The following is a 20,173-nucleotide window of genomic DNA, read 5'->3' on the forward strand; positions in this document are numbered from 1 at the left end:
TTTTTGTGAAATTATAATGGTGTGTAAAATAAAAATACAGTATTATATATATATATATGTATATAACTGTTTTGTTTTGTTATCAACGGCAAAATAAAAAAAATGTTTAACTAAATATGTACGATATTTTTTTTTACTACGTTTGATTGGGAAATTTGATTGGACCGAACACGCCACTTGACCTCACCGTTGGTTGGACTTTTTACTCCGCCTGCGTCACCTGTGTGGCTGCCATAGCAACAAGAAAACGCTGAGGTGAAGGGCAGGCCTGAGTGAACGCTTCCATGAATTAAGTTATTTGTATTTGCATAATACGCAGATAATTGTGTTGAAAACTCTTATAATGGACCAACCGCCCTATAATTTCTCACTTATTTCGATATAGTTTTATTTTGACTGAAACATAAGCATATTATTCCGTAGCTACAATGGCAGACACGCGTGTGCTTCCCAGTGGGAAAGTTTACCGGCAGATGTTTGACGCTCAGGTAATAGTATTCATAGTGTCTGAACGGTAAATATGCGTTTTTACATATTGTTGATGCCTGAAGGCAGCACTGAGCGTATGTTGATATTGGTGTGGTCGTGGTCAGGTTCAGTTGTCTCTGGCTCTCTTTGACTCGCGGAGGAAGCGAGTCGGGGATGAGGGCGACTACTGTCTGCTCAGTGGAGACGCGGCAGACTCCGCATCACAGCAGCTCAATGAGACGCTCAACAACACCACACGGTATGATGCTGCTGCTGCTGCTCAAGATGCCAATTTGATTTCAATTTAAAGACATAATGCTAATTAAAAGTGCCCTGTTTGATAGGAACACACTTTACTCTGGTGGAAAAAGAAATGAGGACCAGGATGATAGTGAGGAGGTTTGGGGTCTTCCAGACACTGTTGGTGAGAACTTAGTGATGACTGTTTGCAACATAAAAGTCTTTTCTTTTCTTCAAGCCATTTTTGCTACAGTGTAATCACACCAATAAGTACTGAGTAATAGTAATGAACAGCATGTAAGTTGCTGGTAATTATGTAGAATTTACTCTTATTATTAGTGCATGAAACATGTCGTGTAACAAGGACACCGTAAAATAAAGTGTTACCTGTACATCCAAACATAGGAATAGGAGACAATTAATGTTTGTAATACTTGTTCTCTTTTTGTAATGCAATATACAATATCTTAAAATGTTTTTGAATGAAGTCTCTTATGCTCACCAAGGCTGCATTTATTTGTTCAAAAAACTGTACTAATATTCTAAAATACTATTAACATTTAAAATAACTTTTTTTCTGTTTGAAAATATTATAAAGTGTCATTTATTTCTGTAATGACAAAGCTTAATTTTCAGCAGCCATTGCTCCTGTCTTCAGCATCACATAAATCGTTTTAATATGCATTTCCTAGTCCAACGACAGACCAACACATCTGAATATCAATTAGAAAACAGTTGCCGCTGCATAATGTTTTGGTAAAAACCATAATACTTTTTTCAGGATTGTTAGATGAATAGAAAGTACAAAAGAACAGCATTTATTTATTTGTAACATTATGAATGTCATTGCTGTCAATGTGTCCTTGCTACTTAAAAGTGTTTATTTAAAAAAAAAATCTTACTGACCCCAAAGTTTTGAATGGTAGTGTAGGCAAAACAAACATTTGTTCAACCTGCATTTGTTAATTTTCAGTGAAATAAACAATAAAGAAACTCATAATAAGACATGTTTGCCAAATTGATTTTCAATAATAATATATACAATAAAAAATCAATCTATCATGATTCTGTTTTGTCTGTAGTTCCGGAGAAAAAAAACTCAGACATTATTGATCGTCTTGCAGAGAAAAGGCGAAGGGATCACAACGAAGCTGTTTGTCAGTTGCAGACAGAACTCTCCAGCATCAGTGTGGTACACACACCTATATGTGTATTGCCAAAATGTGTTCATTCTTATGTAGAGTCCAGTTAATCTATTATCCATCTAGTGTATAATCACTATGACAGTTTTACTAATTATATCTCTCAAAGGTACCTTATACTGTGATATATCTGCATTTAGGGTTTTTAACCGTTATTCAGACAGATAGGAAAGGATATCCTTCTCAGATTGTCAGAGCATAATGACAATATTGAAAACCTTATGCAAAAGATTGAAAACATCTCTGATTTGACAGCACACAGCTATCAGGTGAGGACCAAATGTCATATACAATACTTGCAATTTCTCAAATTCAGTATTTGTAAGTAAATGAGTTTAGGATCACTCAAGTGTTATTCATCCTTTGTCTTATAAAGGACATGCATGACATCTGGAACAAAGTCTGCTATGAATCTTCCTTGAAAAGAAAGTGGATTAAAGAGTTAGATGAGATATATACCAAATATGAATCTGATAGAAAAGCTATGGTATGTGGTCTATATTATGTAAAGCATATGTTCCCAGAGTCAGTAGAGTAGTACACTGCCTATTTGTCCCTCTTTCCTAGATTTCAGCATTATTGAGAAAGTCCACCACAAAACTGGAGAAAATCAGTTATTTGATGCCATGTGATATCCACAGACTGATTGACAGTGAAGCCATGGTAGTATATTCTACATGACAAATATGTTTTTGTATGTTTTTAGTAGTTTTGTTCTTTTGTAAAGAATCCATGTTTTCCACAGATGATAAACCAAGCTCTGCTAGCAAATCGACGTGCTTTGGCCAAACTGTGCTTGAATTTGATGGAGAAACATTTGCAGATGGACATTTTCCAAAGGCTGAGATGGGAGGAAAAGCACCAAGATTGGAAACAAATAAAACTTAATGACGCAGTTACCCGGTTCAGGTAGGTCTGATGTTAAAAAAATTGTGAGAATTCCCTTGACAGAAAAGTAATGGCATATTTTTTACCAACAAAGTACATGATCCGTCTGATGAGAATAGTTGGCAATGGGAGTTTTGTTGGTTACGATAGTTAAGAATCCTTCCAGGGCCACCAGAATATCGTACAGGGGAATTATATTATCTAAAATACAACATATACCCATATTTATGTTCTTCCTGCAGAGACGTTATGAACAGCCCTCACATTCGGAACCCTAAAAACATTCAAAATACTCTGAGCACTTTGAAGTCAGATCAGAAAACACAGAGTGATAAACGCATCCAAACACTGGAGATGATTAGGTGAGAAATGAAACACTGATTTCTAGAATTACACGGCATTTCCTCAGTGAATGTTAGTTAACATTTTCTGCCCCATATCAAGAGACATGACCCCTCCAAGAATCTCAAAGTCATCAGTTGCAGAGTGGTATTCAACACTGTCTGTCATCAATGAGCAAATAGGTCAGAAATGTGGTTCTCATTACAGTAATCCAGCACTATAAAATGGTAATATGTGCTCTTCGTCACTTTGTGCGCTTTAAAAAATTCCTCACTATGTTCCATTTCTTCAGATTGTATTCACGTTGCCACAATGGAAAAACTTCATAAAAGCTTTGAGAACAACTGGCAATTATGTTTGGCAGAGGTTGATCTCTTTAAGGTGAGAAATAACTTGTGCTTTCTCATTTGTCTTGATTGTCAAAGCACTACAGAAATGCAACAATATTCTCGACTCTTTACACACAGACAGATGTGTCCACATACGGATTCACCTCAGATGAAATACAGAATATTGTTAACATGGAGATACTACCTCTCATTGGCCAGCGCCAATCACAAACTGAGGTCTATTTGGAAAAACTTGATGTAAATATCGTTTCCTCAATGCTTTAAATGAAATCTCTCCATTTCTGGACTATCATGTTATATTGTGTACTTTAACATTTTTACAGAAAGCTTTTGAGTGTTTAGCCAAAACCGCAGCTTATGACAGTAAGTGCCTGTTCAAGTTAATGTGTGGGGCAGCTCAGCTGTGGGAAAACTACTGTGCAGGCATGTTGAACAGAGAACAGCAGCTACAACGTTCACTGGAGTCCCTCACTCAAATCCACGAACAAGAGAACCAGGCAAGATTTTGTTAACTGTTTTGTACATTTCTCATAAGTAATGCTTGTAATATTCATCTTTTTGGCAGTATTTTGTAACATTTCACACCTTGACATGTTTGAACATGGATATAAGCTGTCAAATGTCTCACACTACAGAGGAAAGAGGCTCAGCTGGATATGATGTTGGACAAACTCAGGCAGGAAAGCTCAGACGAGGCTCTGAAAGCCTCTTTAAAGAAGACACTAAACTATTTGGAAGAGGTTAAGAATGGGTAACACACATTGAGATTTCTTTGGTTTTTTTTTGTTGTTTGTTCATTAAGCTATCTGAACTTCACTATAAATAGAAAAAAATCAACAAAATAATGAAAACCTGCACATTTTTGTAAATCCTTTTCCTGTTTTGTTCTTAAGGTATATGAACATTTATAAAGAGGAAGTTGAAACTGTGGAGTCCTACCCATCATTAGTCTTGCAGGAATTACAAGCATATAGTCATTCTGTCAGCCAATTCTTTAATGTCAAAGAGATTTATGGCCAGGTACATATTCAACCAGAACAATGCTGCTATCTCTGTTTGTTTACAGACAGATTTTGTTAAAATAACAATTTTTCATTACAGGACCCAAAGGATTTTTGCCAACTTTATCCCTCTCTTAAACTTGGTGAGTTGAAAACTAACTTCGAGGAACTGTATTATTCTGTTGCCTCTGAACCACACATTTGTCATGCTTATTTTGGCATTTACTCAGGTCAAAGCATGACAAATATTAAAAATGAAAGATTGGAGGCAGAATTTGAGGTGAAACACAGAGGCGCACAAAAGCCACATTTCAACAATCAAGGAAGCTCAACATTCAGCTTGTCCAGTGCAATGGTAATGACACATACAACTTGCCCCTTTTATTTTGTGTCTACTTAAATATGTAATTTCCTCTTTTTGTAGGATGGCCAAGATTGTAAGGTTTTAGAATTTTCAGTCTCTCAAACCAAAGAGACTCTCACTACTGCAAAAGGAAATGTGTACAGCTGTTATGGGTTTCACACTACCCACGATGAGGAACAGGAGACAGACCTTAAGGAAACCGATCTGGTTTTCTACCCAAAGGCTCTCATTGTTGAATTGCTAAAAGAGTAAGTGTACAGTAGAAATGATTGAATGGAATAATCCTTCATAGTGATGTCTTGTGTCATGATCATGTGTTCTTCCACTGATTTGTTCGAAAACAATATAGGCTACTTACAATCAACAAAACGAAAGCCAGAAGCTAGAGTGTTTGAACCTGAAATGAAAATTGTGCAATATAAAAAAAAATCCATGTTCTCTTTAATATAATTTACTTCTTGCAGTTCTTTCAGTTTACCTTATATTATTGTCTAGTTTTTTTGGGTAACAAAGAATTAAATTAATACTGAAAAACCTCTGTTTTGTTGCTCCATCATAGTGTAAGACAAACATTTTTCAGCCATCTGGAAGAGAGGTTTCATATTACTCTAACCAACACTACCACTGTTGTGGAAGCCAAGAAAGAGAAACTGAAAGCTGAGATGGATCTTCGCCTACAGCTCCACCAACCTCGTGCTGCAAGAATAGAGGTGGACATTCACAATGTCAGAGCAGGTTTGTTTTGTTTTGACCCCTCATCACATCTAAAGCCATTTTGGCTTTTACTTACTTGGAGTAGTATAACAGCTCATGTGAAAAACAAGCATGCTTTACCATACATATAAAAAAAGAGTACTTATTACAGTAATATCATTATTATATAATAATAATATAACTGAATGTAATGTTTTCAAACATAAAATCTTTTTTGATATACTTGAGTAGGATTTGCTTGGTAAATTTGTTTTGTTTTTTTCCCTTTGAAAGTGTGCTGTTGAATTTACTCATAAGCGTTCATGGTAAACCAAAATGTCATTTAATTTCTATTGAAACTTGTATGTCATGTGTTTAAATATATTTGTATTTTCACATTTGTAATGACAAAGTTGCAATTTAGTACATTCAAAAATATTTTCGTTAAATTGAATATTGAATAACATACTATAATTCAAATTAAAATCAAGTGTGCTTTAGTGTGTTTGTAAACACATCAAAATAAGTGTACTTCTCTAAATCATAACAAAAGATTAAAATATGATTTAAAACATTTTAAAGTAAAACCTTTAAATTGCAATATGACAAAGTGCATGTAAAAAGTGTACATAAGTGTTTTAAGAGAGTGTACTCTCCTTAAGTGGCCTTAATTAATATTATAAGTACTTTTAAAAAAAATATATACCTTTAATATTTGAAGCACACTAAGTGCACATTCAGTACAGTTAAGCGTACTACATTTAACAAGAGAGAAGTAAAATGTTGCAATCTGACATTTCATAACTCTGTTTGTTACTTGGCCAGCTGAACTAGTGCTACATCGAGGACGCATGGAACGACACTGCAAGGGTATACTGAACGTCCTAGAAGGCTGCCGGACAGAAGTACAGGAGTTACAGATCCAGCAAAATAAACTGACGGAAGACTTCCTAATGCAAATATACAACAGAGAGAAAGATTTTACCCTGGCCACTAATTCCGAAAAGTAAATGAATGAAAATAAACAATGTATATTGGTAATTATGTGTACAGTTTATACACAATCACAATCTCACACTTATTCTGGCCATTTTTATTCACAGGATAAATAAACTTCGTACCTTGCTTCAAACCAACCTGAACAAGCACATCAATATCATCCAGACTTTACAAAGAGATTTAAGACAGAAGACAGAGTTCAGATTGGAGGCCCTTAAGGACTCAAACGTTCAGATAATGAGATCTTTCAAGTATGTCATTGACATTCTCTGTATAAGTAATTATAAGTGTTGTTTCACAGTGAATTTATATATAAAATTAGAATATATTATTAATCATTGATGTATTTTCACAAGATTGTTTTCTGAGGGTGGGAATTTTACACCCCAAGAAATTGAAGTATTTCATTCACATCTGGAAAAAATGGACAAGCGTATTGATTCTGCAGAGTGGGCCATAATACAGGACATGGAAGAAAGAGAAACAAAGTGTCTGGAGCGGGTAGAGATTAAAGGTTTATTATTAAAGCAAACATTAAAGAATTATTAATTGGACAGGAAGTTACAGTGAGAATCCATTTTTCCTCAGGCCAAGGATATACTCAGGAAGTTTGAGGAAAAATTCAGTTTTCTTGCTATCGATCTGAAGTTTCTTGAAAAAATGCAACAAATTTTTACAAATACACGGGTCCAGATCAGAGGCGAGGTATTTTAAGTATATAATTTAATCTTATTTCATTTCCATCCCTCTGTCTGCTGTTCATAATCTGTTGAATTTGTAATTGTCTGCTTAGGCTTTTAAGAGTAACATGCAGAAAAAGGCGATTGACAGCATGCTGTGTAATTTAAAGGAAATGACTGCTGAGTATGACCAATCCAGCTCCAAAAAGAAGGTAAATGCTCTAATACATTATTAGATTCACATTTATGGCATTATAATACTGGTTACAGAAAACAGTTTCTATTGTAGATTGTAACCATAGTGGAGATAACCAGTTTAACAACTTCTTTGATGGAGGAACTAAAGAAGAGGTGCCAGTACCTTGACTGCTTCTTGGTATGGCATTACACATTCTGATGCTATATGCATGTTGAAATGTAATCCCTATAGAAATGGATGATAATAGTTTGATATCATTTTTATAGGATGCCTCTATGGCTGTCCCCCGACCACATACTCCACTTCAGGGGGCTTTTGCAGTTGCAGCTCGCCCTAGGTCCCGTATACAGGAAAAAACAGGCAGTCCAGATGGAGACGGCCTGCTCCATCCTAGCCGCATTGGGGTGTCCTTCCTGGATGATGCGGCGGTGGGGGTTATCAAAGGCCTGCTCAAGTCAGTGGCCTTAAATTTAAAATGTTCACCAACATTGTTCACGTTCACCAACATAAGTGACTCAATTCCACTGAAGTGATTCGATTTTTCATTCAGTTCATTTGTGTCATTGGTTTTGTTGTGGACGACTATTTGTAATGCCCTCAAACAGGAACACGTGACGTGTTGAATGAGGAAAAATTAGGAAATAAACTACTTCTCATGACATACATAATGTCTATTTCCTGCTAACAGGGTAGGCAAAGCACAAGACCTCAAGGAGGCAAACTTTGACCCAATAGAAAGACGCCCTTCAGCAGGTTGGATTGTTTATGTCCTCATCATTTACAGTAATACGGCTGTTGTGGTGTTATTAGTTTGCCTTTTTACACTCATCTGTGACTACTTTTTGTGGTTTCTTTTAAATATTGTAAATTATTTGGCTTCAGCTAGGTTAAACTCACCTATTGGATCAGATTGGAGGTCAGGAAAGAGCCCCAGTCAATCTGGAATAGAGACTCTGCGCAGAAAGTCAGTGGAGTCAATGACCACCCAGAGGTTTGACATTTCAGATATGACAAGAGAGAAAGGAATTTAGGAAATACCATTAGAGAAGTGCCTGTCTCTCTTCTAGTGGTAATATAGTAATAAAACAAATCTGGACACATATAAAACGATCTGTAATAATTTGCATACTTTCCATTTAGTGATCATATAAAATAGACATTTATGAAACAAAATGTTTTATAATTTCTTTGAAACATTTCTTTCAGTTTAAGGAGATTCTCCAAACCCAACCGCTTTGATAAGAAGTTCCTTATTTTTGGCTCAAAACCCGAAGAGCAGCAGGACAGGTCAGAGCATTTGCTGGCTGTTATTTTATATATATTTTTTCCCATGTTAATTTCATGTTCTCTGAATATTTGCATTTCTCAGTGTTCCCTTTAAAGCTTCAATCACCAGTATTCTGTGGAAAGCCAATGATATTCTCCTCTTGGTGGCAGAGGTACTATGAAAAAATATTAAGAGTGTCAATCTGTTTTATGCAAATAAGGTGTTAAAACAGTTGATTTTGGACTGAGCTATGTGTCACCATCAGGAGTTCTATAAGAAGAAAGAGCGCCGCCCTATCACTCGGCCTGAGCAACTGCAGGAGACATTTGATCAGTGTGCAGAGGAGATTCACAAAAGACTTCTTATCTACCAGAGCCAGTCACATGATTACCACAACAGCTGTCTGCAAGGTTAACCCATGAGATATTGTCCAAAATGTTACTTAGGCAAAAACGTTGACCAATTACAATGCATTTATCACGATGATGTCACAGTTTGATGATACTATTCACTTGTTAAGTCTGACGTCAAAGGTCACTGTTTCTGTCATCATTTATTTACCCTCAAGTTGATTGTGTTTGAATTTTTTTTTTCTTCTGCTGAACGCAAAAGAAGATATTCTGAAAAATGTGGGTAACCAAACTACTATTACTACTAACAAATACTATATACACTATATTGGCAAAAGTATTGGGACACCCCCTTCTAATGAACAGGTTTGACTACTTTAGTAATTTTCATGAGTACAATGTTTAATGTTTAAGCATATAATAATATTCTAGGGAATTCTAATTTAATAGCAACAGTTTGGACAAGACCCTTTTCTATTCTAACCTGACAATGCCGCTGTGTATAACGCAAAGTTCAAAAATAAATGATTGATTGAGTCAGTGTGGAACAACTTGACTGGTCTGCTTAAAGCCAAGTCCTGATCCCAGCTGAACACCTCTGGTGTGACTTTAAATGCAGACCTTAAGCCAAAAACACCAGTGACGTGTACATACACTATATGGGCAAAAGTATTGTGACACCCCCTTCTTTAGAACAGAAAAAGGCATTTCCAAAACTGTGACAACAAAGATGAAAACATAGTTCAGGTATTTAAAAATTTTATTTCAATCTCTGTTGCAACAGTTGTGAAAGTGTCTAAAATGACAGTACACATATGTACAAGTCATTGGTGTTTGGTGATGGGTTACACCAGAGGTGTTCAGCTGGGATTAGGACTTGGCTTTATGCAGACCAGTCAAGTTGTTCCACACTGACTCAATCAATCCTTTATTTTTTAACCTTGCCTTATACGCAGATGCATTGGCACGTTAGAATAGAAAAGGGTCCTGTCCAAACTGTTGATATAAAATTAGAAGCACACAATTCCCTAGAATATCATTATATGCTTAAACATTAAGATTTGTACCAAACCTGTTCATTTGAAGGGGGTGTCCCAATACATTTGGCAATATAGTGTATGTCAGTGGGGACCAGCAACTGTTTGGTTCTTCAAAATATCTTCTTTTGTTCAACAGAAGAAAAATACTCATACAGGTTTGGAAAAGATAATGACGGACAGGTAAAATACAATGTTTTGAAATATCAGTACCATAGGATACCTTGCAATCCTGTAATAACAATAACAGAGATCTGATTACAAGACAAAACAATGTGCATTTTTAATATTTATGACAATATGTGATACTTTTTGCTCTGTGTAGAATTTCAGCTGCAGTTGAAGGCCAGTGAAGAGATTCTGTCCAGCGTACCTGAGAAGCTTTTTTCTAAATTAAGTGACCAATACCTTGAGGAGCTGACGCAAAACATGACAGAAATTCAACACCAGTTTCAACTAGCTCAGCAGCAAGGTGAACAAAAGAGGGTATGTGAACAAATGCAGAACAATGTTGAGAGCAGAGGAATTATTCTATCATCCATTACTATCAAGTTCCTCCCATGTAGTCACTCTGGGGAAGGTATTAAACTGTCACAGTGAAAGAGTACTATTATCTACTTCAGATATTTGCAAAGTATTGCACACATGAACCTGTAGCTATTCATAAAGAATAGGTCACCAGGTTTGTCCTATTTTGTGGCCTGCTGTCATAGAGGGAGCACAGTGGTCAGTTGCGTGTTCGTCTGAGCCATCCGGCCCGTGAGACAGAACTGAAGCAACTGGTGCTGGCAGAGGAGGAGAGACAGACAAAGCGGAGACAAGCCATCCAGAATACCAGACAGGAAGTTCAGGTTAAAGACTTGGTGCTTTAACTTAATTTCTGTTATGCTTTTTTTTAATCACAAAAGTTAAACTTGGTCTTCTTGTTTCTGGAAAGGCCTGTGCTCTCAAAAATGCAGAGGAATTTGTCACTGCTCTTGCCAGGTTGGCTGAGACCTTGCTCTTCCAATTCGATAACCTCATAACCATTCATGAGGTTCAAGTGGGATGTAAGTTTATGAATTAATGGATGGAAATGTAGATGGTGCCACAGCACAGGTTTGATATGGTTACGATCAGTATTGGTGTTGACACATAATAAGAAATATGATTATAATTTTGGGAAATAGGTAATTAGATTTATTTTTATGTGTTTGCTGAAAAAATAAGTATTTGTATATATATGCACAATTTTATTGCATTGTTTTTTGTGTGAATAGGTCTTTCAGGCATGTTATCAGCTAAGGACAAAAAAAAGAAGGAACCTGTTTTTTCCCTATGCAATATGGCTATAAAATAATAGTAATCATAAAGCTTTTATGTTGGCAGGGAACTGCAATGAGACTTTAAAGCTTATCTTTTGTTGACAGATTTATAAATGTGGGGGAAAAACTTTTTATAAAACATACTCTCCATAAAAAGTAACAATGAAACTGGTTATTTTCTTTAGAAGTAACACAATAGTCTAACACGTTACTTTCAAAGACAATCTTCTGCAACACTCCTTACAATAATCATTAATTTACTGACTCAAATCTGAATGTCTTTTGGAAAAGCAGATGCTGAACAAAAGAAAGCGAATATTACTACACTTATCCGCCAAACACAAACTGACGTTCTGCTGGAAGACACGAGCAGTACTCTGATGCAGAAAGGCAGCAGGTATGGAAATACTGCACTCAAGCACCATTTTTTTAAATTGTATATGGGACATTAAATATGAATGTTAAATGCTGAAGTGCATGTGTTGTTTTGTAGAACATGGTCAGGCATTTGTTATTTTGGATCCACTGATGGCAGCTCATTTCATAAACAATCTCAGGAAACGGCCACCATCACAACTGCTAAAACCACACTAGGGCATCTTAAGGCCATTGAGGAGCGAGACGCAGTGCATGAGGTAAGTTCATCTCAAATGAGCTGGATATAAAATTAGTTCTTGTCTAAACGTGCCTGATAAGAGCATGAAATAGTCTTTTGTGCTTAGTACAACAGGATCAACATACAACAGCTGTAAATGAGCTCTATTGGAGCTGTAAAGTGCCTACATATCAAATGAGGCTGCGACATGCTAGTTTATCCGTTCAGAGGCCTGTCAAATCATGCATTAGTAATTTGCAAGGTGTAGCCTTTTTTTGTTTTAATTTTGATTTGCACCTAAAGATCTGCAGGTTGAATTTTAAAGGAATAGTTCATCCAAAAATGAAACTTCTGTCATCATTACTCACCCTCTAACTTGTTCCAAACCTGTATGAGTGTCTTTCTTCTGTTGAACACAAAATAAGTTATTTTAAAGAATGTTGGTGACCAAACAGTTGACAGTAGCCACTGACGTCCATAGTATTTTTATTTTTTGTTTTTTCTCCATACTATGGAAGTCGGTGGCTACCATCAACTGTAGATAGAACTCAAGGAACTCATACAGGTTTGGAACAACTTGAGGGTGAGTAAATGATGACAATTTTCATTTCTGGAAGAACAAGAATATGAACATAAGTAAATATATTTAAAAAAGTATTCTGCTTGTGCAACTGTTAAATCTTCCCCCAGCACTATGGGCAGAGGGTTCAGGAGGAGCTGTTCAAAGCCCAAAGAAAGTGTGACGCTCAGGAAAGACAGCTGCAGCAGTGGCATGACCACTGGCAGAGTCAGCTAAAAACCCTCGCTTCACTCAACTCTGAATGACCGTGAGACATTTATGAACACTGACAATCTAAGCCGGGGCATTAAACACCCTCAAAGAGAAGGGGCACTGCACTACACTACATGGATTTTCAACTGTGCTAACTCAACATTTACACGCCTATCTGTTCCATATTGTTGGATTCATGCAAGGATTAAAATAATGGCTGCTATGAATAGGCTTATACAAAGTTTGATGATATAAAAATGTTTATTCCATATTTTCAAGTTGAATTGGTTAGTGTTGTGCAAGGATTAAATAAAAGCAAATTCTAATAAATGCAACACATCTTATAAGTTTTACAAGCCCCTAAAACAATAAAATTAATAAAATTGTCATACAAACAGGTAAGCGCTAAATAGTGCTTTACAGTCCATTTGGTTTAGAGTTTTGAGATTGAGCAGCAAGAGTTTTTCACATTTTTAAGTTTGGGTACTCTAGACCCTAGAAACTATATTTCACAGATCTCTGGAGAGCTAGCAGCACTACCATCTCACATCATCGTGAACTTACTGAAGCTCCCATTTTTAATGGATTTCAGCGTTTTCTTAGGAGAATATCCCAACTCTCTCTCCAGCGCAGTGCAGCAAGCTCGTCTGATGATAATGCTGGCTGTCCGTAGGTCAGAGGACTCAGGTTGTGGTAGGACACGTATACTGAACAAAGGACTGCCAGAATAGCACCACCAAATGCTTTCCTTTGAGCTGGGGAGCTGAGAAACAGCATGACATACAGATATCAGCATAGACGTGATTTCCACTGGTGTGACACAATGATAAAGATACAGGTTTCATTCACATACACCTTGATTCAAAAGTCTTGAGTTGGTAACATTTTCTTAAACAAATCAATACTTTTATTCAGCAAGAATGCATCAAATTAACCAAAAAATATTCATAATGACATATAAGATTTCTATTTTAAACGAATACTGTTTTTTAAACTTTCTATTTATCAAAGAATCCTGTAAAAAAATATCATTGTTTGCTCCAAAATATTAAGCAGCACAACTGTTTTCAACAATGATGAGAAATGTTTCTTGAGCAGCAAATCAGCATATTATAATGATTTCTGAAGGATCGTGTGACTAAGACGAGTAATGACTGCTGTACAATGTATTCAAATACAAAACAGTTATTGTAAATTGTAATAATATTCACATTATTATTGTTTGCACTGTTTATATAATTGGTGAGCATAAGACACTTCTTTCTAAAACATTAAAAATCTTACCAACCCCAAACACTGATGGTTTTCAGACAGAAATTAGAACTTTTACCTCAATACATGGATGTACAGGTGCTCTATGATTACAGGTATCTGCAAGATCTTGAAGGTGAGTGCTGGAAGATAGTGATACAGAAACAAAGTCTTCTCCATTAGGAAGAACGGAAGGTAATTCACTGCCCAGCCTCCAAAACAAATGACACCAGCCAAAACCAGCTGCACCCAAGAGTCTAAGAGAAAGAAAAAGCGGGAAAAGAACAGATGATGAAAGGTGATGGTGAAGCAAACATCTCTATTATTATTGCTCACAGTTAATGTCAGAGAATAAACTCTTTCCCCAATATTAAACTTCCTTGTGCAACGTCTCCCATCATATGGCAGTACTTCCAGGCACAAACCTTGAGGAATATCTTCAACTTTCCTCCGTCGTCTAAGTAAATAGGTTAGAAACATAAGACAGTAAACAACCAGTGAAAGGTTTGCAATGGTCCAATTAACAATATTCCCAATCAGCTGAATTTGTGCCTGTATTCAAAATAGAAAAGATCAGATTAGCCCCATTATAATTCTGTCAAACACAAAGACATAAAGAAAGAAAAAGCAACAGAAAGATGTTGACATACATTACTTAAAGGATGAAGCCAGTATGCAATGTTGGTATCCATTGTGATCCATTCAAGAGGTGATGAACTATATTTGTGCTCAGACTCTTCATTCTTTACTGTCAGCATCTTCCACTGTTACTCAAACATACAACAACAGCCCTAAATGGCTTTCCTGATGATTGACATCATGACCATTATTCATTTTTAATATTCACCTGCAGCTCAAGAAATTTGGCCATAAAAGTGAGGTTTCTCTTGATGTCGCTGTGGGTAGGTGATTTCAACTCGAGCTCTCTTTCCTTCTGTTCCTGACCTGTATAAATGCGGGTTAAATCCAGGAAGAACACAAAAGCAATATGAAAACATACACGGATGTTAATTTTCATACTTCTGCCATAGCGATGCTCCTCCACGTTCCACATGCTGCTCTGCTGGTAGCCTTTATAAATCTTATCCCCAACCACTTCCAGCTGTTTGAAACCCCACTCCGGCAGAGATGCTCCACTGAGCTGCAGAACATTACAGAACAGGTATAAATAACACTTTTAAAGAGACACCACCCAAAAATGCATATTCTGTCATCACCCTCATTTTGCTCTAAAGCTGTATGACTGTTTTGGGAAATGTCTCAAGTTTTTGTTTGGTCAAAACAGCATGTCTTAGGTTCCATGGAAGACAGAAAGTCACACAGGTCTGGAACAACATGAGGGTGAGTCAATATTGATACAATACAACAATCACTATTGATATACCTGCACACACACACATATATATATTAGTATACCTTTTTATTTGTAAAAATTGTACAAATATACAAACCTTTAAAACAGCTGAAGTGTTCACATGAACTAGTCGCACCTCTGATAAAATTGTCTTCCAGATCTCACTATTAGACTCCCTGTTCACTATGTCCTACAGTGCAATGAAAATTATGTATCGTAAAACTAATTTTGAGTAAATGTGAATGTGTATTATAGACTTACGGGTCTCAGATCTTACCACTCTCCATAGATTCTGAGCTGGCATAGACACATTAAAGTCTATGTAGCCAGACACTTCCTGTGAGTGAGGACTCATGGGGGCTGCAACATCATGTCTTGAAAACAAAGCATAGACAGGTTATTGCAAGGTTATTGTAATCTTAAAGAGATTACAAAAAATATTATAATCATTATAATTATTAACTGATAATGAATTATCAAAATAATTTGACAAAATGTATTTAACTGATATTAATGTAAATAAAATGTAACTTTAACAAATCTAATGATGGTGGAATTACGTGTTCAGGTAGCGAGAGGTCATTCCATGTAGCAGCTGAATAATAGCACCATGCCTGACAGGTCTGGGTGGGCTGCTGACCACGAGACTGTGCCTGGGGTTTAAAATTACAATTACAATTTATGTCAAATATTTAGCTGCAGCCCACATATGGTCATATGAACTTCACTAAATAATTTTTAGTAATGCTATATTTATTAAAGCGATAGTTCACCCAAAAATTGAGTGAAAATTTACTCAACCCCAGGCCATCCAAAATGTAGATGAGTTTGTTCTTCTTGGGAACAGATCTGGAGAAATTTAGTGACCCTCTGCAGTGAATGGGTGCCGTCAGAATGACTGTCCAAACAGCTGATAAAACATCATAATAATTTTTAAGAAATTCACGCGACTTCAGTCCATCACTTAATGCAAAAAGCTCAATCTTTGTAATAAATTCATCAGACACTTTGTAACTTAACCATGGTTCCTGGCTAAAATAATGAAAAAGTCTAGATTAAATCAATATGCCAGTGGATTTTGATGTGAGAGGACAACAGGGGATAGACTTTTTCACTGGAGGAAGCATTATTGTGGATTATGGACAGTTACTTCAGCCAGATGCGACAGTTAAAAGTTAAAATAAACAAACACGCAGCTTTTCACGTCAAAAGATGTTAATTGATGGACTGGGGTCGTGTGGATTATTGTATTGTTTTTATAAGCTTCTGAACTCTGATTATGTCGGCACCCGTACACTTCTAAATTTCTCAGACTCATCTACATCTTCGATGCCCTGAGAGCCAGTGAATGTTCAGCATTTTTTTTTATTTTTGGGTGAACTATTCTTTTGAATCAACATACCACCCAGGGTGTTTAATAATCCACCAGTTGTTGACATCTTTAAAAGGATAGCAAGTCACCTGCTGCTGGTGGGAGCTACCACGGCCATTTTCATACCTTTAAGCATAGATAATTAGTAAAGATCAGCATGAAGATGTGATTGTTTAGGATTATGTCACCTTGAACCTAAACCTGCGGCTTTGTGAAAGAGTCCTGATGTCTCACCTGACTGGATAGTTAGCCTTGTGGGAGTGAAGCCAACATGGAACAGGTTTACTGGACACGGTGCGGAGAGTGACCTGTGAGCCGAATGCAACATCCAAGGGCTGTCCCCGAGTGATCCGCCCTTTATAGGAGAAATGAGAGAAATAAAGGAAATGATGACCACTCAGATAGGTGACGATTACACTGGATTAAACCAAATCTGTTTAAATACATTATGCACATCATACGAAATTTTTTGGAATGATTCTGAAAGATCATGTGACAGTGAAGTAATGGCTGCTGAAAATGCAGCTTTGGCATCAAAAGAATAAATTATCATTTTAAATATATTAAAATAAAAACAGCTTAAAATTGCAAAAAAAAAAGCAGTTTAAATTGTAATATTATTTCACAATATTGCTGTTTTACTGTGCTTTGGTCAAATAAATGCTGCTGTCTTGGTGGGCATTAAACATAAGTGACTCTCACCGAGCATAATCTTTTGAATTTCCAAGAAACTGATCTGTACCTCTAGACTTGCTTGAAAAGCACTGCTCATCATCTGGTCATGTGGTCCACTGCGATACAACAGGGTAAGATGGATGTAGAAAAAACCAAGGTACATGATGATGGGTAACACCACAAGAGCCAGGAAGCGAACCAAAATCTGCACCACTACTTTGCCCTTTCACACAGAACCCAAAATCATAATGTGCAAAATCATAGTGCTGTAAAACCCAACAATGTTTGGTAACAAAAACTCACATGGCTTAAGGTTCGATCTCCAATAACATGCCAGGTGTGTACAGCTGCCAGGCCTAGCAATAAAAAGTATGTGAATAAACCCATGTACTTTACCCTGAAAAACAAGCAAAAAAAGATAACAACCATTTGGCACTACTTAAATTTCATTTGCAGAGCAAGTTAAACTAGATTTTTGCACGTTCTGAAGAAAACGTCAGTGGTGCTTCACAAAATTAAAAAAAGCATGTTCAAAAAAAACTTTATGACTGTACATACCCAATTCCACATGCACAACTGACCCCACAGGTCACGAGCCAAAACAACCTAAAAGATGAACTGAAAGAAGAGAGAGCACATGACACATATATTACCATGAAGTTTGTGCAAATAGCATTACAGTCACAGAAGGCTGACAAGACAATCCATTTACAATTTAGCAGACGCTTTTATCCAATCCAGATCTGAGACTGACAAAAACAGATATCAGCAATTCTTACTTGTGTGCTTTGTGGAAGCGGAGGTAAGACAATACAGCTAACAGCAGGAAAAAGATTAGAACAGACTCCAGCAGCATAAAGCGTGATTGCACAATCAAGGAGTTTTCTGTAAAAATGAAACAAAACTATTTAACCTACAGAAACAGGCAGGAAAAACCATTATTAGGCAATGACTTGAAAATGATATTCTAAGCACTTACCCATGAGGAGGAGCACACAGGCCCCCAGTGCTGAGGAATGGGAATATCCGAGCTCCACCACCAGAAGATAAGCAAGAGGTATACAAAAAGAACCAGCAAGGGCCGGTATTACCCGAAGGCTCCAAACAGGAACATTACTGGTGTATTCTACAATAGACCCAAATAAATAAGAGTAATGCAATTACTAATGCCCGTGTTATGTAAAATAAAAGGAATCGAATGTTGTCTTGACAAAGCCTTGCCTGAACATTCACAACAGTTTATTAAGTTATAAGTCTTAGTGTGTCATGTGGCTTGATGCAATGTAACCTTTGCTAGGTGGTTGCTAGGATATTGCAAATCTGTCATTTCTGGTTCTGATCACTTCTAGAAAATACTGCATTAGTCAGAACAGCCTGAAAGACTGTGCTATAATAGTTTTCATTTGCTCTAGTGGCCCTCAACCAGTTTTTCAGCATAAATACTAGATATCAATATGTGGGGTGTTAAACAATGGGGTGACTTAAAGTCAAAAATGTTAAAAACCACTGGTCTAGAGCATGGGATTCGCCATTTACTGTGTGATCTCAATAGTGTGTGTGTGTAAAAAAAAAGTGTGAAAATATGAATTCAAAATTAAAGTCTTGTTTCACTGCTCATCTCAAAATTAAATCCAATGTATATGACCATGTGCATCAATAATGATTATATTAATGACTTTGAAATGAAAGCATCATAGCAAAGTATGTAAATACATTAATAAAGTACTATATGCAGTGTATTGGACCAGACTTAAAATGCAACACTATATCTGTGCGCTGACTCTCTACCATCTACCAAGTGGCCCTAAAATTGGCTTAGAGACAGTAAAAACTGGAAGGTCTGTATATGAAGAGTTATTTGGCTGTCAACCCAACATAAACCTGTATGAGATGATCACCTGCTCCAATCCTGTTCCAAACAAAGTTGCCATCAAATCCTCCTAAATACGCTGCAAAGATAAATAATATGCATTAGTAAATATACACAAAGTGGCTTAGTTCATGAATATAATTTATAATGAATCAAAAATCTTCTCACCTCCTAAAGCTAGTATCAAGTGGCCAAAAGGTGGACCGCTCTCATCAATGAAAAACACTTGCTTCATGTACAGAGACAGGAACTGTCCGTAATAGACTTCATCAAACCTGTAGCAGTATGGAAAAATTATATATACACATGTGATTTTCTTTTAATCCACAAAATTAAAAGAATGAAAATATCTCAAAAGAGCAATTAAAGGAAGACTTACACAACAGCTTTAGGAAAGTGAATGCCATACAGTCTGGTCACGAGCGCTGAAACAGTCACTGCCACCAGCAGCAGATTGATCTCCACTCTCACACTGAGGGGCAGTTTCACACACTGCATGCTGCCTGGCTACATACATCCATTACCGTTATTACTATATACATATACAAACGCGTAGGATCCGGCATGCAAAAGCATTCGCCTATTATGGAAATGCATGTAACGTTAGTTTATTTACCTTGATCCAGTTAGATTTAACTTAGTTGTGAATTTCTCAAGAGTTTCGCAATCATTGGTCAACACTGCTGCTTTCGCGACTACATATATAAGTTATATATATATTTAAATATACAGCTGTGTCTCTGGTTTAGTCGTCACCGTAAAAACACTCACATTTGTAAATAGACCAGTGCTATGTAGTAGTCTATGTGCTCTACTGTTTCCGGGCAGTACTGCCCACATTTCAAAATAAATGTTCAAACATTCCTTTTTATCTTCTTCTTCTTCTTCTTCTTTCAATAC

The 20,173-nt window shown here is 36.5% G+C and overlaps 2 protein-coding genes across 6 annotated transcripts; one reads left to right on the top strand and one right to left on the bottom strand.

Moving 5' to 3' along the window:
• Positions 1-233: 233 nt before the first annotated feature.
• LOC306869922 (coiled-coil domain-containing protein 180-like) lies at positions 234-14,042 on the top strand. Its single transcript, XM_079416870.1, has 37 exons — positions 234-488; positions 594-727; positions 813-892; positions 1,791-1,900; positions 2,051-2,179; positions 2,287-2,397; positions 2,478-2,573; positions 2,656-2,819; positions 3,041-3,160; positions 3,243-3,322; positions 3,433-3,521; positions 3,608-3,727; positions 3,814-3,987; positions 4,126-4,241; positions 4,384-4,510; positions 4,592-4,634; positions 4,722-4,846; positions 4,916-5,103; positions 5,415-5,590; positions 6,374-6,554; positions 6,652-6,798; positions 6,904-7,048; positions 7,136-7,252; positions 7,341-7,439; positions 7,517-7,603; positions 7,693-7,880; positions 8,115-8,179; positions 8,309-8,417; positions 8,633-8,713; positions 8,796-8,865; positions 8,959-9,103; positions 10,406-10,566; positions 10,794-10,931; positions 11,018-11,129; positions 11,679-11,781; positions 11,878-12,019; positions 12,670-14,042. The coding sequence occupies exons 5-37, from the start codon at positions 2,132-2,134 to the stop codon at positions 12,802-12,804; spliced, it is 4,002 nt and encodes a 1,333-aa protein (XP_079272996.1). The 5' UTR covers positions 234-488; positions 594-727; positions 813-892; positions 1,791-1,900; positions 2,051-2,131; the 3' UTR covers positions 12,805-14,042.
• On the bottom strand, positions 12,997-20,102 carry LOC306869923 (protein O-mannosyl-transferase 1-like). 5 transcript variants are annotated; one of them, XR_013784219.1, is made up of 20 exons: positions 19,890-20,102; positions 19,653-19,780; positions 19,442-19,548; positions 19,302-19,352; positions 18,383-18,529; positions 18,183-18,288; positions 17,962-18,021; positions 17,707-17,800; positions 17,461-17,626; positions 16,963-17,083; positions 16,759-16,854; positions 15,917-16,009; positions 15,634-15,730; positions 15,454-15,546; positions 15,023-15,143; positions 14,850-14,947; positions 14,658-14,766; positions 14,428-14,459; positions 14,082-14,259; positions 12,997-13,514 (listed from the first exon to the last, which is right to left on the bottom strand). XR_013784219.1 is itself a non-coding variant. In XM_079416873.1 (20 exons), the coding sequence occupies exons 2-20, from the start codon at positions 19,769-19,771 to the stop codon at positions 13,340-13,342; spliced, it is 2,163 nt and encodes a 720-aa protein (XP_079272999.1). In that variant the 5' UTR covers positions 19,772-19,780; positions 19,890-20,102; the 3' UTR covers positions 12,997-13,339. The 5 variants fall into 5 exon arrangements, 4 of the variants coding, with proteins under 4 accessions (XP_079272999.1, XP_079273000.1, XP_079272997.1 ...); XM_079416873.1 differs by having other exon boundaries at positions 14,428-14,554; positions 14,653-14,766; XM_079416874.1 differs by having other exon boundaries at positions 14,428-14,554; positions 14,653-14,766; positions 18,383-18,434; positions 19,890-20,086.
• Between the last annotated feature and the right edge of the window lie 71 nt (positions 20,103-20,173).

This window comes from Barbus barbus (genome assembly GCF_936440315.1).
Source record: "Barbus barbus genome assembly, chromosome: 5".
NCBI lineage: Eukaryota > Metazoa > Chordata > Actinopteri > Cypriniformes > Cyprinidae > Barbus > Barbus barbus.

What these genes read in the sequence shown, in the direction of transcription:
- LOC306869922 (XM_079416870.1), top strand. Translation starts at nt 2,132, where the DNA reads ATGCAAAAGATTGAAAACATCTCTGATTTGACAGCACACAGCTATCAG. An exon ending in TGATTGACAGTGAAGCCATG is followed by an intron (nt 2,574 to 2,655) that starts GTAGTATATTCT and finishes TGTTTTCCACAG; the next exon opens with ATGATAAACCAAGCTCTGCT. An exon ending in GACGCAGTTACCCGGTTCAG is followed by an intron (nt 2,820 to 3,040) that starts GTAGGTCTGATG and finishes TTCTTCCTGCAG; the next exon opens with AGACGTTATGAACAGCCCTC.
- LOC306869923 (XM_079416871.1), bottom strand. Translation starts at nt 19,771, where the DNA reads ATGCAGTGTGTGAAACTGCCCCTCAGTGTGAGAGTGGAGATCAATCTG. An exon ending in CTGTGTGCTCCTCCTCATGG is followed by an intron (nt 18,289 to 18,382) that starts GTAAGTGCTTAG and finishes TCATTTTTACAG; the next exon opens with AAAACTCCTTGATTGTGCAA. An exon ending in CCAAATTTCTTGAGCTGCAG is followed by an intron (nt 14,767 to 14,849) that starts GTGAATATTAAA and finishes TTTGAGTAACAG; the next exon opens with TGGAAGATGCTGACAGTAAA.